Source organism: Trichoderma camerunense (genome assembly GCF_050948025.1).
Source record: "Trichoderma camerunense strain CBS 138272 chromosome Unknown V8C40scaffold_7, whole genome shotgun sequence".
Classification (NCBI taxonomy): domain Eukaryota; kingdom Fungi; phylum Ascomycota; class Sordariomycetes; order Hypocreales; family Hypocreaceae; genus Trichoderma; species Trichoderma camerunense.
This window is the reverse complement of record NW_028145363.1, coordinates 1,612,696-1,629,070: the sequence shown is the minus strand read 5'-3', so window position 1 is coordinate 1,629,070 and position 16,375 is coordinate 1,612,696. Positions and strand designations below refer to the sequence as shown.

At 52.3% G+C, this 16,375-nt stretch overlaps 6 protein-coding genes across 6 annotated transcripts; 5 read left to right on the top strand and 1 right to left on the bottom strand.

Annotated features, from left to right (window-relative positions):
• The first annotated feature begins 217 nt into the window (after positions 1-217).
• V8C40DRAFT_243332 (uncharacterized protein) lies at positions 218-1,608 on the top strand. Its single transcript, XM_083215402.1, has 2 exons — positions 218-668; positions 787-1,608. The coding sequence occupies exon 1, from the start codon at positions 284-286 to the stop codon at positions 647-649; it is 366 nt and encodes a 121-aa protein (XP_083074496.1). The 5' UTR covers positions 218-283; the 3' UTR covers positions 650-668; positions 787-1,608.
• A 3,658-nt stretch (positions 1,609-5,266) lies between these two features.
• Positions 5,267-5,812, top strand: V8C40DRAFT_208778 (uncharacterized protein). The gene has a single exon (XM_083212087.1). It carries the CDS (start codon positions 5,329-5,331, stop codon positions 5,692-5,694), a length of 366 nt encoding a protein of 121 aa, XP_083074495.1. The 5' UTR covers positions 5,267-5,328; the 3' UTR covers positions 5,695-5,812.
• A 1,712-nt stretch (positions 5,813-7,524) lies between these two features.
• V8C40DRAFT_208775 (bZIP transcription factor) lies at positions 7,525-9,124 on the bottom strand. The gene is made up of 3 exons (XM_083212086.1): positions 8,895-9,124; positions 8,068-8,715; positions 7,525-7,970 (listed from the first exon to the last, which is right to left on the bottom strand). The coding sequence occupies exons 1-3, from the start codon at positions 8,971-8,973 to the stop codon at positions 7,660-7,662; spliced, it is 1,038 nt and encodes a 345-aa protein (XP_083074494.1). The 5' UTR covers positions 8,974-9,124; the 3' UTR covers positions 7,525-7,659.
• Positions 9,125-13,010: 3,886 nt separating this feature from the next.
• V8C40DRAFT_243323 (uncharacterized protein) lies at positions 13,011-14,094 on the top strand. Its single transcript, XM_083215401.1, has one exon. It carries the CDS (start codon positions 13,363-13,365, stop codon positions 13,927-13,929), a length of 567 nt encoding a protein of 188 aa, XP_083074493.1. The 5' UTR covers positions 13,011-13,362; the 3' UTR covers positions 13,930-14,094.
• Positions 14,095-14,699: 605 nt separating this feature from the next.
• V8C40DRAFT_243320 (uncharacterized protein) lies at positions 14,700-15,676 on the top strand. The gene is made up of 2 exons (XM_083215400.1): positions 14,700-14,998; positions 15,064-15,676. Exon 2 carries the CDS (start codon positions 15,221-15,223, stop codon positions 15,623-15,625), a length of 405 nt encoding a protein of 134 aa, XP_083074492.1. The 5' UTR covers positions 14,700-14,998; positions 15,064-15,220; the 3' UTR covers positions 15,626-15,676.
• V8C40DRAFT_243319 (uncharacterized protein) lies at positions 15,563-16,038 on the top strand. Its single transcript, XM_083215399.1, has 2 exons — positions 15,563-15,615; positions 15,664-16,038. Exon 2 carries the CDS (start codon positions 15,687-15,689, stop codon positions 15,882-15,884), a length of 198 nt encoding a protein of 65 aa, XP_083074491.1. The 5' UTR covers positions 15,563-15,615; positions 15,664-15,686; the 3' UTR covers positions 15,885-16,038.
• Positions 16,039-16,375: the final 337 nt, after the last annotated feature.

Here is a 16,375-nt window from a genome sequence, read left to right as displayed (position 1 = left end):
TTTTCCCGCGGCAGAACGGCAGTATCGATGACATTCCGACAGGGAATTTCTCACTGCGGCGGCTGTCTGCTAAGACTCCTTGCGGCAATTGTTACGACTAGAGGTGTGCTTGTCTGAGAGCCATCAATTCGACGTCTGCTGCACCTCTCGCGGATCTGTTGGCGTCATAGTAGCAAGAGACGAGGTAGAAGCAAGATTGAGCAGAGCAAGCCAATGCAGTTGGTCCTTGTATGAGGCTCAGCTGGCCTTTCATCATGGATCGTCGTCATCCATCACATGTGCGATGGCCCGCGTGGGGCGGCTGTACCTGGATCGAGGACCCTGCGATGTGAATCTCACCATTTCAACCGGCCAAAGTCCGAGACAGGCGTGCTTGGATATCCCACTTGTGGGATCGGCCGACAATCTACGTTTAGTGAGCCAACGTTATTCGCATGATCTGATGATGTCGACTGCAAGGGATTTGATGATTACACACGGAGCGTTGAGTCATCAAGGTTGGCCGACGGAAATGCATCGCCTAAACATACAACCGTACGGGCTGTCAGCCACAGTGGTAGTCGTTTCGTCTTCTCGCTTCGCACCCCCGCTCGATTACGAGTGCATTGCCACAGAAAAGACGAAAGAAAGCAGATGCGGTCTGGATTAAATTCCAGTCATGAAGCCATGTGAGTGTCATGTCACTGTAAAAGAGATAATAAACCCACAGAAAAAGCCAGCCACGAAATTTGGTACTAGGAATAGGGACTAAATCAAGGCTGTGATGGCTAATTCTAGTAACTACAGGGATTGCCGATGTTTTACTTGTGTCAAGACTTGTACTTTGATACAATGCGGCATGTCTTTTGTTTTGTGGCATCAAAACCTCTTGCAAGATGCGGAGAACCTGGTCCTGTCGCCTCCTTAGTCTTGCACATCAGCTCGACCTCGGCGGCATGTGGCGACGGGCATAGGCGAATGCCGCTGGATAGTCGGGGCGCAAACCTGAGCGGATACTCTTTTACACTCGTATGGACTTAAGACCGCCTTCTCTTGTCGCTTCCTCGAGGAATAGGCATAGTGGTTCTACGGAGTCCGAAGAGTACTGCCAAGCGTGGCTTCGATGGAATGTCATGTTGAAACGCCTCCCCCATGCAGAGGCATAAAGACTCCGGCTTTGGCATTTGCAAACACGGCGCTTCATTGGAGGCAGCCAATGGGGATTGGAGTGGTATTGGGGTGGGCACTCTCAGCTCGCGATGCTACGCAATGTCTCAAGCTACCTTTACGCCTCTGCTATCGCCGCTCAATCGCCTTTGTTGATGAAGCCTATTGCCGAGTTGACGCAAGAATGCCCTGCTCAGCGGCTTTTGTGAGAATTACAGCAGCACACCATAGGCGCGATTCCCGCTCAAGCAGGGGAACCCATTGGTGCTGATCGACGCGAGAGCCCCTGAACGGCCTGGCACTAGAACGTCTAGTCGAGCAGTCTAGGTTCTGATGGCTTTATCCCACCGTTATCTAGACACGATAGTCTGGATGGATGGGGATGGCACTAAAAGAAACCGATGTTACAGGCTTGGCGGAACCCCCTTTCTCCATTGGATCGTCGTATCCACAGCTGTTGGCTCTCAACCAACTGCCGACGCACCACGCCGTACTGTAGAAGCACTACAGGTACAAAGAAGTATGGACAACGAAGCATGCGCAGTACAGGTACACACTCGCCTCGAAAACACAGACGAATGCACAAAGGGTGTGTCTCTGTGTGAATGCTTTGACTCGAGGCCAGTGGCATTTGAGATGGCGACTAAGGAAACACAGCTGGTTAGGCGGCCTCTTTGGATTGGATCGCTTGATCCCGTCTTTACTGCTCGAAAATCGCAGCAAAAGCTAAGAGTGATAGACCACAAATGGGAAACGCCATTTCTTGGGCACGTGCAAAGCACTTCCCCAAGAGGCTCCAATCTCATTTCATTTGTCTACGCGACGCATTTCGGGTCCCCCGATGACCATGGCGCTCCCTCTTCTCCTGCGATGATGTCTTGGGGTGAATCGAGGTGCCACGGGGTTGCTGGTTCCCGAGTCTCACGATGCGTCTTTTTAGTGGACTCACCGACCTCATATTGATTGCAAGTACGGGTACTGTACGAGTACGGACCACGCATGAGAGGGAGGGGGAGTTTGGGAACTTACAACAACTATTTGTGTCATCGATGCAAGTGCCACGGTATGCAGTTTAGTGCTCTGTTCTTCCTCTCCGCAGATGAGCGTTGATGCATCCAAACTAAAGCGCCTGGACGGGGACAGCAGGTGGGTTTCGATGGAGTCGCAACCTTCAGCTCTGAGCAGGCACCAGCAATTTGACCCCCCATGTCTCCCAACCTGAATGGAGGAGGATATATGTGATCGGAGCTACGGGCAGCGGCGGATTCCAGCCACCAGCTGGTGCCCTCAGGTCAAGCGCTGCTTGGCTGCGTTTGATCCACGCGAATCGACACCGGTGGCTCGCTTTGCTTTGTCATCTTTTTGCTCTGCTTGGGGGACTTGTTTCTTTCTTTCTTTCTTTCTTCTTCTTCCCTTCTGTCCGGTATTCGTTCGGATGCTCGCTTTTCCCTCTCTTCGTTCTTCATTGTTTCGCCACAACGAACGCTATCCCTTTTCCCTCGCACCCTCTTTTCTCTCAACATATGTCATCATCCAAGCCAAAACTGGCCTAACAGGGTCTCCTCGTGGAAATTTCTACAACAAAGGGAGGGGTGGGGAGGGGTGTGCATGCCTGCACAAGTGCTAGTGCAGTCTTGTTGGAAGTACAGTACGAGTACATACGAGATGCCAGGGCTCTTGTTCAACTTGAGATTCTCACACGCCCCTCCCCTGCGGGGCCAGGATTACCAGAGAACAACAGCAAAGCTTCGATAGTCCTTCTAGCGCGCTTCTCCCGCCCTTCCCCCTTGGTCAGCCACCGAAACGGCTCGGTCAACTTCGGCCAATTTCTTCAAACTTGATACTCGCTATTTTCGCTGCTCCGCTGCCATAAACCCACCGCATAAGGCACAGCTGTCCAACCAGCGTCTGGGGCGGTCCGGTGGGCTGTTCTATTTTTCAGCCCTTTGGGAGGGGACAGGAGGGTCGTTGCCAGGTTGGTGCATGCAGGAAGCGGATATGCTCTGCTCTCTGGACCAGGAGTCCCGGCGCTCTCCAGTGGGTTTGTCCTCCTCAACAAAGCACGCGGCGGATCGAAAGGAGAGTGAGAGCAAAAAAGAAGATACTTGTACGCCCCTCCCTCTGAGAAATGATGAGACGCTCAAAACTGGGTCGTTGTGCCTGCTTGTACCGTTTGTACCCTCATGTACCGTGCCGCTTGACATCTCCATACCGCTGTTTAAGTTTTTTCTTCTCTTTTGACAGCTTATACCTTTTTGGGCCATTGCTACCCAGCTAGAACCCGCAGTGTGCTTCTTTATTGGTTCTATGATCTCTAGCAGATGGAAACCATGCAGCTTGTCTTCTCAGTCCTTGAGGTTTAGGGCACGGCAATCGCTTTTCACTCCTATGAGACTAGGGCCCATGTTCGTTTGTGCACACGCAAGCCACACATTACGGAATCAACTCGGCTGCCAGTTGCTGCCGTTTCGAATGCTCGCAGAAGCCCGGAATCTGTTCGGTGTTCAGATTAGGAGGCCCTGTCCCGTCTCAAACGCTATCCTGCAGGTGCGGCGGCCATGTCCAACGTCCCGTGCCTGATGATCCCGTTGCATCGGTATCTGCTTCTGGGGTTGACTCTTAAACCATGTTACTCTGACAAATAATTGTTTACACATGGCGGCGATAGGTGTTTATAGCACCTGATAAGAGGCTGAGTTTGATACAACGACACCGTCGCTAGCTATGCGCACGTCAACTTGTTTAGCCATGGTAGAGGCTCATGTGAACTCTGTGAAGCCCTTTGCTCTTCTTGTCCTCTGCAGACATTGTGTCGCCTGTTCTTGGAATTGGCTTGATTCCATCACTGGTGTTTCAGTTGCTGCAGAGTACAACGCATCATAGATATCTCCTTTTTGCAAAAGGTCTTGGTTTACAACGGGCGCTGGGATGGAGAGACCGGTTGCACGAAACCGAAACTCCCTCATGCATTCCCCCTTTCCCCAGGTTATTTCGATACGGTGATGCCGCTATTCCTTTCACGATGCCCCAAATCGAAGCGGCCGTACTAAGAGACGACTCAATTTCTGCAACGAGTTTAGAGTGGCGAGATGATGCAACTTGCTAACTGCGTAGGGATTGTAGACGCGCCGCGTCCGTGATAATCCCCGAAACAACCTGGATACCCCAGACATGAGAACAATGGCGGCCGCCGTGCCTTGAACAGCACAGATCTAACTGAATTAGACCGGCCGCAGTGAGGCCGATGGGCCACGGAAGGGGTCTGTTGAGAAGAGAGAGAAGAGAGGGGGGAGACGAGAGGAGAACGACTCAAGCAAACTTCAGATCGGGGCAACCGTTGATTAGCACAAGGTACAGGAATGCTGCAACTGGCCTTATTCCCGCCGCGCAGATAAGGACAAGGCCTGGACCCATGTTCTCTGGGGCTTTGAGGTGAATACCGATATAACTGAGCCGCTAGCGTTGGCTTGCAGGTCGGTCATTGCCTTTTCGCTGCATCCTTAGCGTCGTGATATTCCTCCGGCGATGCAGTGCCGCGTTCTTTTTTTCTATTTATACATGTTTCTCCGTGCGAGGATACTGTACCTGGCATAGGGGAAATAACATCATGCTCTTTGATCCATAGACCACGGCCCGAAGGAGATTGGGAGTGGCAGCTCCTCATCACTTTTCTTCGCTCAGGATCATGCACTGCGAAAGGGTTCGGCACTCTCTTCCGAATCTGTCAAATCCCACTACTACACCTTCTTTTCTTCTATTTTCCTGCCTGCAGTAGTGTCAAGCACGATGTACTCCGTGAATAAGGAGACGGATCCATCTATGTTGGGGGTCACCTAGACCGCATATCAGACACATGCCGTACTAGCTAATGCTCCTACTAGCAGATCACTCACACTCACCACACCCATCCAACCATCGTTACGCAAGCATATGCGCTATCCGGGCGTATTCGACGCGAGCCCTTGCTTGATCTCCCAATCCAAGTCAAAAGAGGGTACATTGATTAGCTATGCGTGAATGGGATCGACTTTGACACAGAGCGGGCGTCTAAAAATGGAGACTGTACGAGGTGAGATACGTGCCTCTCTCTTTTTTATTTCACGTCCATATTACTCATACGGATAGTACAAGCCCAAGCAAGATTGGCTGTACTTACTGTCCCCATCACCGCCCGGAGTGGAAATGGATGCTCTCTTTTTTTCCCTTCTCGTTCACACGCCCCCCCTTAGACGCCCCTCTTCTCTCCTGTTCCCCTCTTTGTTCGAAACTCCACTTTCTCTCTCTCGCTCTCTTTCTCTCACATACCGTTCAATCATGTTTGTATGTATGTATGCATGCATGTACTTAACAGAATTTCCCAGCTGCTTGCTCTTTCATTCTCTCAACTCAGCTACAGGGAAGGGAAGCGCCAAGAAGCGAAAGCTGCCTTGGCGGTGGTCATGGTTTGCAGTGAGGCTGAAGCTGAAGCTGAAAATGGAACACGATCAGCTAATCAAAACTACCAGGTTAATCCGTACACGAACATTGACCAGCCCTTTCTCCATCTAGCTCACAACAAGCCCTTTCAACCCCAGCATCCCATCATCTGTGGCTCAGCCCAAGCTCAGATCTTGCTCCATTTGCTCAGCTCACGTCTCACGTCTCACCTCGGCCAACCAGATCCTCGTGTGAAGTTAATATAAGCATCCCGCGCGACCCCCCAACAACAAACAGGCAAAAGGTGCTAGTACGAGTACAGGTCCCAATCCTTCCCACGCCCCCCAGTCCAGTCCAACTATTGCGGCCGGAAAATGTACAAGCTCGCCCGCGAATGCACGTCCGCATGGAAAGGGCATGGCTTCGACCAAACATAGCCTCTCTGCGCTCTGTCGAGGAGAAAAAAAACGGCGCTTACGGCCCCCTAATTGAGCTTCTTGCTTGTTGCTCTGCATTTTTTGTTGCTAAAATAAAATAAAACCCCCCGTTTGTCTAGTAGCTTATAGTAAGGGCAATAGCTCTGTTTGTCTCCCCCCTGGCCTGGCTTAGTCTGGTCGAGCTAGGAGCAGCAGCAAAACCACCGGCACTTTGGCTTTTCGTTTCCGGCACCACGCCATGTGGCAGCTTTGATGCAGCCGAGGCTGGGGGGTCTAGGCGATGAGGCGGTAAGTCGCGGTATAGTGGAAGAAAGCCGTTGATATCTGGGGTTGGTTTGTTGGTTGGTTGGTTGGGGTGAGATTGCGCTGTTCGTTTCGCAACCCCATCAATAAACTGCTGACTAGACACCGTACTACTACTGCATTTACATACATTAAACAAGTGCCACATACATATTATGGAATGAAATAGTCTAATAGGAGAGCCAATCGAACTTGCACCACATAGAAAAGCTTGGCGAAAAAAGTGATCTAATTTTCATAGTCTCATAGTTCCTCTATAGGAAGTTGTCTAAAAAATCCGTGGTAACGCGCAAGTCTATAGGTAGAAACAATACATGAACAAACAAAGAAAATATAAAAGAGTTCGTAAAAAACATTCAAGAGGAGAGCAAAGATAACCAAACCGAGAACAAAAGGAAGAAAAAAAAGAATCCAAAAAAACAAGAAACAGTATATATCCGTCTATATCAGTCCTGTCGACTTGCCAGCCGAGTAAATCCTCCCCTCATGGTATCTCCCAAGGCGAAGAAAAAAGAAAATAAGCGAAAGAGATGAGATCAATCAAATAAAAACATAGATAAAAAAAGAAAAAAAGAAAATAGACCACCCTCCCATCTTGAGCCGCCCGAATCCCATTTGCCCCGCTGATATGCATCGTGCTGTGTCCGTCGTCCCGTTGTTTGTTTGTGCGCCCAAAGATTGAAATGCATATGCAAGACCCAAACGCCGATGAATGCTATATGTGTACGGGTGTCGGCTTTTTCCTTTGTCCCAGAGCAGACCCGAGCACCCTTCTGTAATCGTAAAAACAGGCACCTCCTTGCCTATTCTTCCCCTCTCTTAACCTACCGTCACCGCTGTCTCAATGACCTGGCTGCGTTGGTTCGTCCTATGTTGTAATTGTAAAAACCAATCCGCTTCATCATAGCTCGTTGTTGTTGTTCTCCCTTTCTCATTGATGCCACGTAAATAAAACCAGCTCCACTCTGCCTTGTCGGCCTTGTCCAACGCAACCCTGCTTTTGTGGCTGTTTGGTGCGACAAATGCTGGATTCTTGGTCTGAGTGCCCACCGCTGCGATGCAGTATACAACCCAGATTTGTTTGCCATTTGTCGGATCTGCTTTCTTCTCCCTTCCACGGTTGTGCCGATTGGTCGTTGCCCCTCAAGGTTGTACGGTCGTAAGCGTGCAGATGGGCCATGGAGGCCGCTGCGGACTTTGTATTCGCTGGTTCAGGCATGTCCCTCTTGCGGGCTGTCGTGGCCGAAATCCCAAGGTTCGGTGATGTCAAGATTTAGTGTTGCCAATGATGCGAGCTTGGTTGGATGGCGTCTTGCCACAAAAGACGCACGCGGCCAGTAGTCGATGGCGAGTCGATTCATCGAGGAATGCCAGGGTTGGCGTGGCTATCGGCCATCTCTGGAGGGTAGTATAAAGAATACGCGGCATTCCACTGCGGAGTTCGCTGTTGCAGCGGCGTGTGAGGCGATGCGCTGTGCGCAGGGTGAGGCGGTGGTTGTTGCTGGTGTTGCTGAGCATATGCGTGCAGAGGCGGTGGCGGCGGTGCCTGCTGATGGTGGTGTTGCGGGTGTTGAGGGTGCTGATGTTGGTGCTGTTGCTGGTGCTGGTGTTGCTGCATATATGCCTGTGGCAAATTATGCAGAGTTGAGGTGTTGAGCCTGAGCCCACCTGGAGGGAGAGAAGCAATTCAAGTCAGCCCATGTGCCCCTCAGTGAGTGAGTGCGTGGCGGAAGGGATAAGGATACATAGGGATAGGGATACATACTGCCGTGGTCCATCTCGTCGTAGTCCTGCTTGATGTCCTTGAGAGTGGCCGGAATCATCGAGGGGACACTCGTGGGTATGTAGGCCGCGTTGTACTCCTCACCATGAGCGGGAGATGAGGGGCTGGAAATGTTGCCGAGGACGGGGTTTGGCGCAACTGATGCTGGCCACGCCTCGCCGCCAGCGCCTGTGATGTGGCCATACGACTGCTGTGCGTAGTCGGGGATCTGGTTGAAGTCACTGGAAGGCAGAGGCGACACCCTCGGACTCGGCACAGCACCGCTGCCCGAGCTGAGGTTGTCGTCGTAGACTGATGGGCCTGGAGTTAGCGGTCCAAAGTAAAGGTCATGAGCGCTGTTGGGCATGGTACCTGGCGTACCTGCGGAATTCGAGGAATAGGACGAGTCCGTGGCGGTGTAGCCCATGTGCTCCCGGAGCCGGGCAATCTCCTGTTCGAGGAACTTGTTCCGACGGAGAAGCTCCTGGACTTTTCTGTCGCGGCTCTGGACGCCCTTGAGCTCGGCCAGTTCACGCTCCAGACGCTCAATGTGCTCCTTGGTCCTTGCTCTGATGGCTCTCTGAGCCTCACGATCGTTGGCCCGCTTGCGTGCCAGCTGTGAGGGCGTCAGGGTCGAAACACTTCTGGTGCCTAAGGGGGTCGAAGACGTATAACAATTAGCTTTTGATTTTTATTCGAAATGAGGCATGGAAAACGAATTGACAATTGAAAAGAATGGAAACGGCAATTGTCGCCAGTGGAGTGGGCATTGGGGCAAGAATTGTCGACATGTGAAGCGCCAAAAGGGCGGGATTCAGATTTCAACTTACCCTTTCGCTTGGACGGTTTAGTTGGCTCTCCGGAAGATGATCGCGGCATGTTGTGTTCGATTTTATATATGAGGGACATGCAAACAAAAAGATCGGATGAGGCTGGCCGCAGTCTAGGCGGCTTTGGTTGGCGACGAGGGCAGAGGAGCCGTGGAAAGGCGATCGAGTGGGGGAGCTATCGCAATAAATAGGGTATCAAAGGCGATGGACCAGCAGCAACGACTCGAGGCAGCTTGTCGTGGGTCGCGCTACGAAAAGAGACGAGGGCCCGCTTCGCTTTGGTTGACGATGGTTGAGATTCAACGGCGTCAACAGAGCAAATCACGACAGAGAAGCCCGTGAATGCGCCAAATGCTGGAGCCAAGATGCGGATGCCGCCACGTCAAAGAAGAAGCAATTGCTGTAGGCCAAGACGTCGACAATGTCTGTAGACAAAGGCTTTGAAAGGGCTGCTCTGAGACAAACGGAGAGTCAGAAGCAGGCGGGAAATTGCGTTTCGGATGCGAATGGCAAGAGATCCGGACCGTGATTTTTTAATGAGTGGAAACAGAGAAAAAAACGAGCCCAGAATATGAAGCCGTCAGGTACCGTATTATAATAATATACTGCTACACACCTCTGAGGCCATCCATCCCAGAAGGCGGTGGTGTGGACCCCGAACAGCGTCTCCTCTGTTTCCGTACCTTTCGGACAGGGATGACGGTACTTTACCTCAGGTAAGTACTTGTACTGGGTGGAGAGGCCGGGGGGTGTCTGCATACAAGGCACCAGACCAAGCACTTGGAGGCGACCAGGGGGGCCAGGGGGGGCGTGAGTGTATATCCAGCGCAGCCAGCGGACGACCGGGTCTGTCGAGACTTGCAGGCTCTGGCACCAAGAAGCGTGCACGCGGGCTGTGGCGTGGCGTCGTATACCCGTAGGATACCTTGGATACCAGCAGAGGAGCGTTCCGAGTTTGGTCCTGGCTGGTACTGGGCCGGTACATGCTCATGCTTGGTCCGGCATGGCCAGCCAGCCTGCGGGGTGAGGGCATCGACGCCACTGGGAGGGACGCTTGGGTGCAAGTACGAGAGCCCAGAGAGCGTCTCTGCTGCTTCGGACCGCGTTGCCTTAGTGCCAGCCGAAGGAAACTCATGCATGTATTCGCACGTACTCCATGTACTCGCACCGCCGCAAGCTGGGGGATGCAAGCAAGCAAGAAAAGGCGAGCCGTGGATGTGTGGACGTTGGGGGAGGCGCTGGGCTAGCTGGGGAGAGTGGTGAGTGGTGGCCAGCCATGATGCACCACGCAGGAGGCATCAGACATGACAGCCAAAGAATCATCCCTACGCAGCGCAGCAACTGCAAAGCACAGCTCAGATCGTTTTTTGCCTCTTCAGCAGCTCTCGTCTCTCGGCACTCCAGGCCGCGGCAAGGGAGGAACAGCGGAGGGAGACCAAGAGGCCACAGAGGGGCCTGCAGGCCGATCTTGCTGTGACGCTATTGTCTCTCGCGTCGGCCTTGACTTTTGACTGATGGAGCTCACCAGCACGTTCCCGTGTGGTTCTGCCGGGCCAGACTGACGGTGCTGGCGGCCCTCGCTGACAAGACGGCACTCGCCTGCTAGGATGCTTCAGGCATGGTCAGACGCTCCGGCTTTGCTTTGTCTTGTCGATACAGTGCCTGGTAGGTCTTAGGAATTACATGCCGCAGTGCCGAGCTGGCGGCAATAAACGTCGGGGTTTTGCAAGTACTGTCCTGTCCGCACAGTATTCCACAGATGGACTGGATCGCGATCTGGGCTGGAGGGTCGCAATGCTAGCAGGCGTAGTCGCTTTAGCTCCTCCTCCGACCCTACTCCGTGATGGCCTCTGCCTGCCCTGGCCAAAATCATCGCACGTGCTGTATCGTACAGTACGAGTCAAATTTGATGATGGGACGCCTATCGAGCGAACGGAAGCCTATCCACCGCTACCTCGTTAGTGTCCCATCCCAGAAAAAAAAAAAGAATTGAGAGCCCTGGACCCCCATCTCACCATATGGCAATATTCTAGAACACGAATGGGGGACTCACCACCAGGGCCAACAAGCAAAACTCTGCTGTTGACCGACATGGATTCCAAATGGCATAAATTGATTTGATGGCCTTTGCCGTGGCTCGGCATCCCCTTCAGTCAACATATTAGAGGCACCTCGGACCAGTTCGCTCTCTTGTGATCTGTTTCCTGTTTCTCTCTGTTGCTCTTCAACTTTCGCTTTCGCTTTTCGTCCGTCTCATTCTGGCTCGTTCTCTCTTCCTCTGTCTGTTTCTCTCTTCAACAGCCTCCTCGTTCTCGCCTGGCGGCGATTTGTGGACCAAAACCCCCGTCGGCGTCTGCGGCATTCTGGCCATTGGCCATGTACTGCAGACGGCAGATGCAGCTAAAACTGCCTGGTGTGCGCCTCTGCCTCTCGACTGTTGCTTCCCACGTTTCAATCGAGAGCGAATGGCGTCTGCGGCTGGCGCCCCTGTTCTTGGTGTAGGACTACTTTGATACCGCTGACGGCAGGCGAAAAGACTTATGTTGAAGAAGGCCTAGCAAGTTAGTTGGACTAGGATGGAAGATTTCGATGGAGGTTAAACGTGCGAAGAGTACCCGTACGAAGTATACGGACCAGGCCAGCGGCAGGGTCCAGGTACTCAGGCGGCAACCTCCACTGTACTGTAGCACGCTGCATGTGCAGTTTTAGTGCGTTAGCGCGGTGTAGATTGGCAGGTATGTGCGGCCTAGAGCCACTGACCGCCTCGCCAGAACTTCAATCTTTAGCAGTTGAGCCCAGTCGCTAGCCCCAGAACTCTTAGAGCCCAAGACCCAGAGAGAAGAACAAGAACAAGCACGAGTACGGCAACGCAGCAGAGACTACTGGTACAAGTACTTGGATCGAGATCCAAGACTTGGGATTGGATGCTCGGGAGTTACGGTCAAGGTAAGGCATCATCATCATCATTAGCAACATCATTAGCCATCGTGGTGGCGATGCAGAATTTGCTGGCTTCATTCATTCATTCTTTGTTTGTTGCTAAAAATCACAGGTAACAAACAATCTACTAAGAATTTACCTAAGGCTCAGGCTCTGCTGTGTCAGCAACAGCAAACCTTGAACCCAGCAAGTACCTGCACCGTACAAGCCACTGCAGGCAGGTACAGGGGCGAGACGGGACAAGAAAAAGCAAAAAAAGAAACGACGTCATTAATCAGAATGAGGTAATCGATACGCTCGCTCTCAACTCCATCAACTCCATCTCAGCAAATTATCAATTTTTTTTTCTCTCATGGGCAAAAGGTGTGCTTGGGACCACAAAGCGGCTAATCTAGCATCACCACCCTCTCTATCGCTTCTTCCACATGCAGCATCGTGCATTTCGCCACTGCAAAATGTCAGCAAATTATGACTGCAACGCACAAGTACCTCGACATCCAGTCCAAATCCTACTCCCATGCACCAGCGGAAACGGAACCGAAATCGCATCGCTGGGGATGCCAATGACGTTCCGACGACTTCCGGCGTAGCGCGGCCAAAGATTCAGAGCGACGGCTTCCATCTCATCAGATGCTCACAATCGAGAATCAACACTCGTATTTGACACTTGACACCCGTCAAATCTGTCAAAATCGGCCTTAGCGCCCAACCATAGCCGGAACCGCCGCAAATCCCGGCATCCGGTACGCAGGATTAGTGGGCTGGAGAAGCTTTCGAATCTTTCCAGAAACTGGATCGGTCATCATTATCTAGCATGGCATTTCTGCCAGCCAACGGCCAAGACTCCCCCGAACAGCGCACAACCGATCTTTCACCGAGGGCCCGGCAGGCCTGTAGATGCGATTTGATGCGATTGGGCGCGATATAATGGCGCTGATAGCGGCATGGTACGAGTACAGTACAGTCCTGTACAAGGACAGACAGGCTCCAGAGATTTAGGTTGGTGGCATTACGCTCTAGCACCGGTCGGCATGTCACGCACGCCCCCCCAAAGAGCACTTTGTCTACAGTATGACGATGTCATCATTCTGCAGTTCCGTGTCTGTGTCTGGCGTTGCTTTGTCAGGCCGGCTGTATTATTCATCGCTTCGAACCCTGCGTTTCTTTGGTTGCCTCATTAGGGTTTTGCTCGTCCGTCTTAGTGCTGCAAATGCAAACATGAGAGAAAAAGAGGCTGCGTGCTAGAGCAACGCGTGGCGCGTGGCGATTTACCAAGCGACTCCAGTGGCCTCCACTGGCGGAGATGATTTGGGCAGGAATATTGAGTGAAGGGGGTGAAAAAGACAGAGACTGAAAAAAGGCGCTTTGGCTGGCTCTGATTGTTTCGTGCGGCTCGTGCGGATTGATTTTGCCGCAGGACGGCTTCATCACGGCTTCCTCACGGCTGACCAAGCTTCGATGCCGCGAGAAAACCTTGATGACGGCAACTCTATCTATGGTCTGCTAATACCGGTCACCTGGAGTGCAGATGATGTGCAAAACAACAAGAAAAGAGAATCCAACGGTCCGAGCTGCAAGCGGTCCAACTCGCACAGACAGCCGACGGCACTTCCCGCAATATTATCCAACGTGCGAGCCCACCGCACAAAGGAGGCTGTCTCGTGGCTGGCTTCATGCTAGCCTGCTAACGCCATTATGCTATCCATCCAAAACAATCGGCCTAACTGGCACTAATTGCCCCTGGCATCTGCAACATGACTTCTGGCATCCAGAGATTGGCGGAAATGCTGGCTTTTGGTGGTTTGCATGGGGACTTACTCCAAACGTTTGCAAGACACCATGCGCTTATCAGTCACCCGTCGAAACGGGACGTAATTCCTGGATGAGCAAAACGGTCCTTGACGTCCCCCACGAAAGGCCAAGGGAAACGTGGCTGGCACACACGCCTGCCCACCCCCAGTTTTGCTGTGAATTCCTCCACTGTACCTCAAGCCTCGCAGGAGATGAAGGGCTTGGTTTGTGCCTGTCAATACGATTACTTGGCCGTACGAGCACAAATTGTTCGCCGCTTCGAGTGTCGGTTTCGTCGTCATAAAGGCAATTTAGCGTGCAGCTTATCACAACTCAGCTCCGGCCTCCTGGTCCTGGTCTTGTTCATTACGGAGCACAAAGCACGGAGTAGAAGGGAACTAGAAGCCTTGGAAGCACAGGGGGGTCTCCCTTGCAGTCGGTGGCGCCTCTGAGTGGCTGCCCGTCCTTTGGCTCAAACGACTTTTCTGGAGCACTTCCATGGCTTTTCTTCATCGGACATGTGCTCCGTGGTCTAGACAAGGCCGTGCCTGGCAGACCGTTCGACTTCAACAAGGGCAAGGACATGCAGCCCAAGGAGCGGAGACGCAATGCCAGAAGAACGATTAGGGCGTGCGCCGCCCCAGCATCAGCAACCCGTTTGCGAAATACGATTCGAAGCTGAGGCTCTTCCTGGCATCTCCTGCACCTCGTCTGCGAATAAATTTCCTAGACGAGCTAATGGACCAAGAGAGACGCTAAGCAGCAGGCCTAACGCCCGTCCTGGAAAACGCTGGTGACGCTGGTAACGCTGCATGGTGCATTTTCCAGAGGCCGCTCAATGTTCGGAAACACCCTCATACAGTGCACCGACAAACGCCGTTAACGGTGCTCTCCATTCGGGGATGTGGCATATCGTACGAAGTAGCCATGACAGTGAAAGCCGAGCACCGCCCGGGAGATCATTTTACAACTAACTGTATCACTGCCGGAACGCCGGCTCTTGATAAAGAGGAAAAGCCATTTTTCTAACTTTCTTCTAGAACAAAGAAACTGCTCCGTAATTATTCACTAGCCGCCAGATCTACGCGTGGATTCCGAGCGGCCAACTGGGGAGCGTCATAACCGAGGGCCGGCGACGGCAACCTGTTGACAGTTTGTTGCCATGGTCATCTGGACTAACATGTTGTGCAAACAGACACAAGACAACTGTGTCAATCCTTAGTTTTTCCTGTGTTGTTTGTTGCGACTGTTGCTAACGTTCGGTGTCGAAACATGCCCATCGGTAGTAACGGCACCCCCGAGCTGCATGGAATCTTGGCGACGCTCCAACGATTCCTCAGATTGTATCCCAAACCAACGCCTAGCTTTTACAGCTGAACTAGAGTTATATTACTGCATCGGCCCAATTCGGCCATTGAAAAGAGAGCCTTTTACCAACCTAGAGAGACTATTTGCTGTGCGGTCATGAGTGGCAAATTGCACAAAGTTGCTCATTGGGGAGCCTTGTGATAGCGTCGTTTGGCGTTGTTGGAGAAGCTGCTGAAAGGCAAGTAAAAGGCAAGTCCTGCAGATTCAACCGGACGGGATCGACTTGTATGTCTCTGGCATCCCATCTGGATCCACACATCAGGGGTGTTGAAGCAACCTTCAGCTCAACCGGACAAAACCAACGCACCAACTATGTCCATCGCGTGCCGTGTTTTTGCTTGTCCTTCAACGTTGACAATTCAGCATCAAAGACGGCACCGATGCGACGGCACCTAGCGCCTGACGATGCAACCCAGACAGTCGTCAAGGCTGCGGCTATCGTAAATTCGGCCAACCACACCGCCCACAACTGCTGGTGTGCTGGAGATTTTCCAAGATGGACAAGCCATGAATCAATTCCCCTGCATGAAGAGAGATGGGCGAGTTTGGAAAGGCATCTAATACCGCCTGTTTGTGTGTGTATCGGCTGCAATCCTGCAGGCTCTCCTGCTTACCTCACGAGGTGCGTCTAGCCGACTACAGTGTAGAGTCATCCTAATAAGCGCAGAAGAGCGGGAATAGTCCGTCGTAACAATGCAAGGGAGAAGGCGTCGTCGAGGACGGCAGAAAAAAAAAAAGAGGTTGCATACCTGCATCTCGGCCAAGGCTGAACCTATCGCAAGCAGCACACAGAGCCGGGGAAAAAATAGATTCTCCATACTGCGACCCCCTTCTTTTAGAAGCAGAGCACCAACGAAAATTTTTTCGTCGCCTCCTTTAGCAAGGCTTTGAAGCTCTCATTGGACGCTGTTTAGTTGGCGGATAAAGGAGATGCTGCTGTTGGTCTGTTCCTGTCGTCATTTCAAGTATCCTGGACGCGGCATCAAGCGCATTGACAGACGGCAGAACAGGTCCCTTGCCAAAAGCAACGTTTGAAGTGACGTCTCTCTCTCTCTCTCTCTGTCTCTTTTTGTTTCTTCTGCATTACAAATTCCCCTTGGTTTTTCCATCTGTCCGGAGTGAAATTTACCAGATTCGCGACTAGCCCAGGGAGAGAAACGGCCAGGCTGCCCCCCCAAACAACATCATTATACATGATCGGACCGTTGAAGGTGAGTGACCCCCCCTTGGGGGCATTTGGGGGATTGACAAGTGAGAAGACCAGAAGCCAGGGGGGAAACCAACCTCGATCATCATCTGTGTTCCATGCCGTTGTATCCATCTTTTTTTCCCTCTAGGCATCTATGTATCCATCTCTCATGCATGTTTGGGCTGCATGCGAC

What these genes read in the sequence shown, in the direction of transcription:
- V8C40DRAFT_208775 (XM_083212086.1), bottom strand. Translation starts at nt 8,973, where the DNA reads ATGTCCCTCATATATAAAATCGAACACAACATGCCGCGATCATCTTCC. An exon ending in TAAACCGTCCAAGCGAAAGG is followed by an intron (nt 8,716 to 8,894) that starts GTAAGTTGAAAT and finishes CGACCCCCTTAG; the next exon opens with GCACCAGAAGTGTTTCGACC. An exon ending in CGACGAGATGGACCACGGCA is followed by an intron (nt 7,971 to 8,067) that starts GTATGTATCCCT and finishes CTCTCCCTCCAG; the next exon opens with GTGGGCTCAGGCTCAACACC.
- V8C40DRAFT_243319 (XM_083215399.1), top strand. Translation starts at nt 15,687, where the DNA reads ATGCAAGGGAGAAGGCGTCGTCGAGGACGGCAGAAAAAAAAAAAGAGG.
- V8C40DRAFT_243323 (XM_083215401.1), top strand. Translation starts at nt 13,363, where the DNA reads ATGATGTGCAAAACAACAAGAAAAGAGAATCCAACGGTCCGAGCTGCA.
- V8C40DRAFT_208778 (XM_083212087.1), top strand. Translation starts at nt 5,329, where the DNA reads ATGGATGCTCTCTTTTTTTCCCTTCTCGTTCACACGCCCCCCCTTAGA.
- V8C40DRAFT_243320 (XM_083215400.1), top strand. Translation starts at nt 15,221, where the DNA reads ATGTCTCTGGCATCCCATCTGGATCCACACATCAGGGGTGTTGAAGCA.
- V8C40DRAFT_243332 (XM_083215402.1), top strand. Translation starts at nt 284, where the DNA reads ATGGCCCGCGTGGGGCGGCTGTACCTGGATCGAGGACCCTGCGATGTG.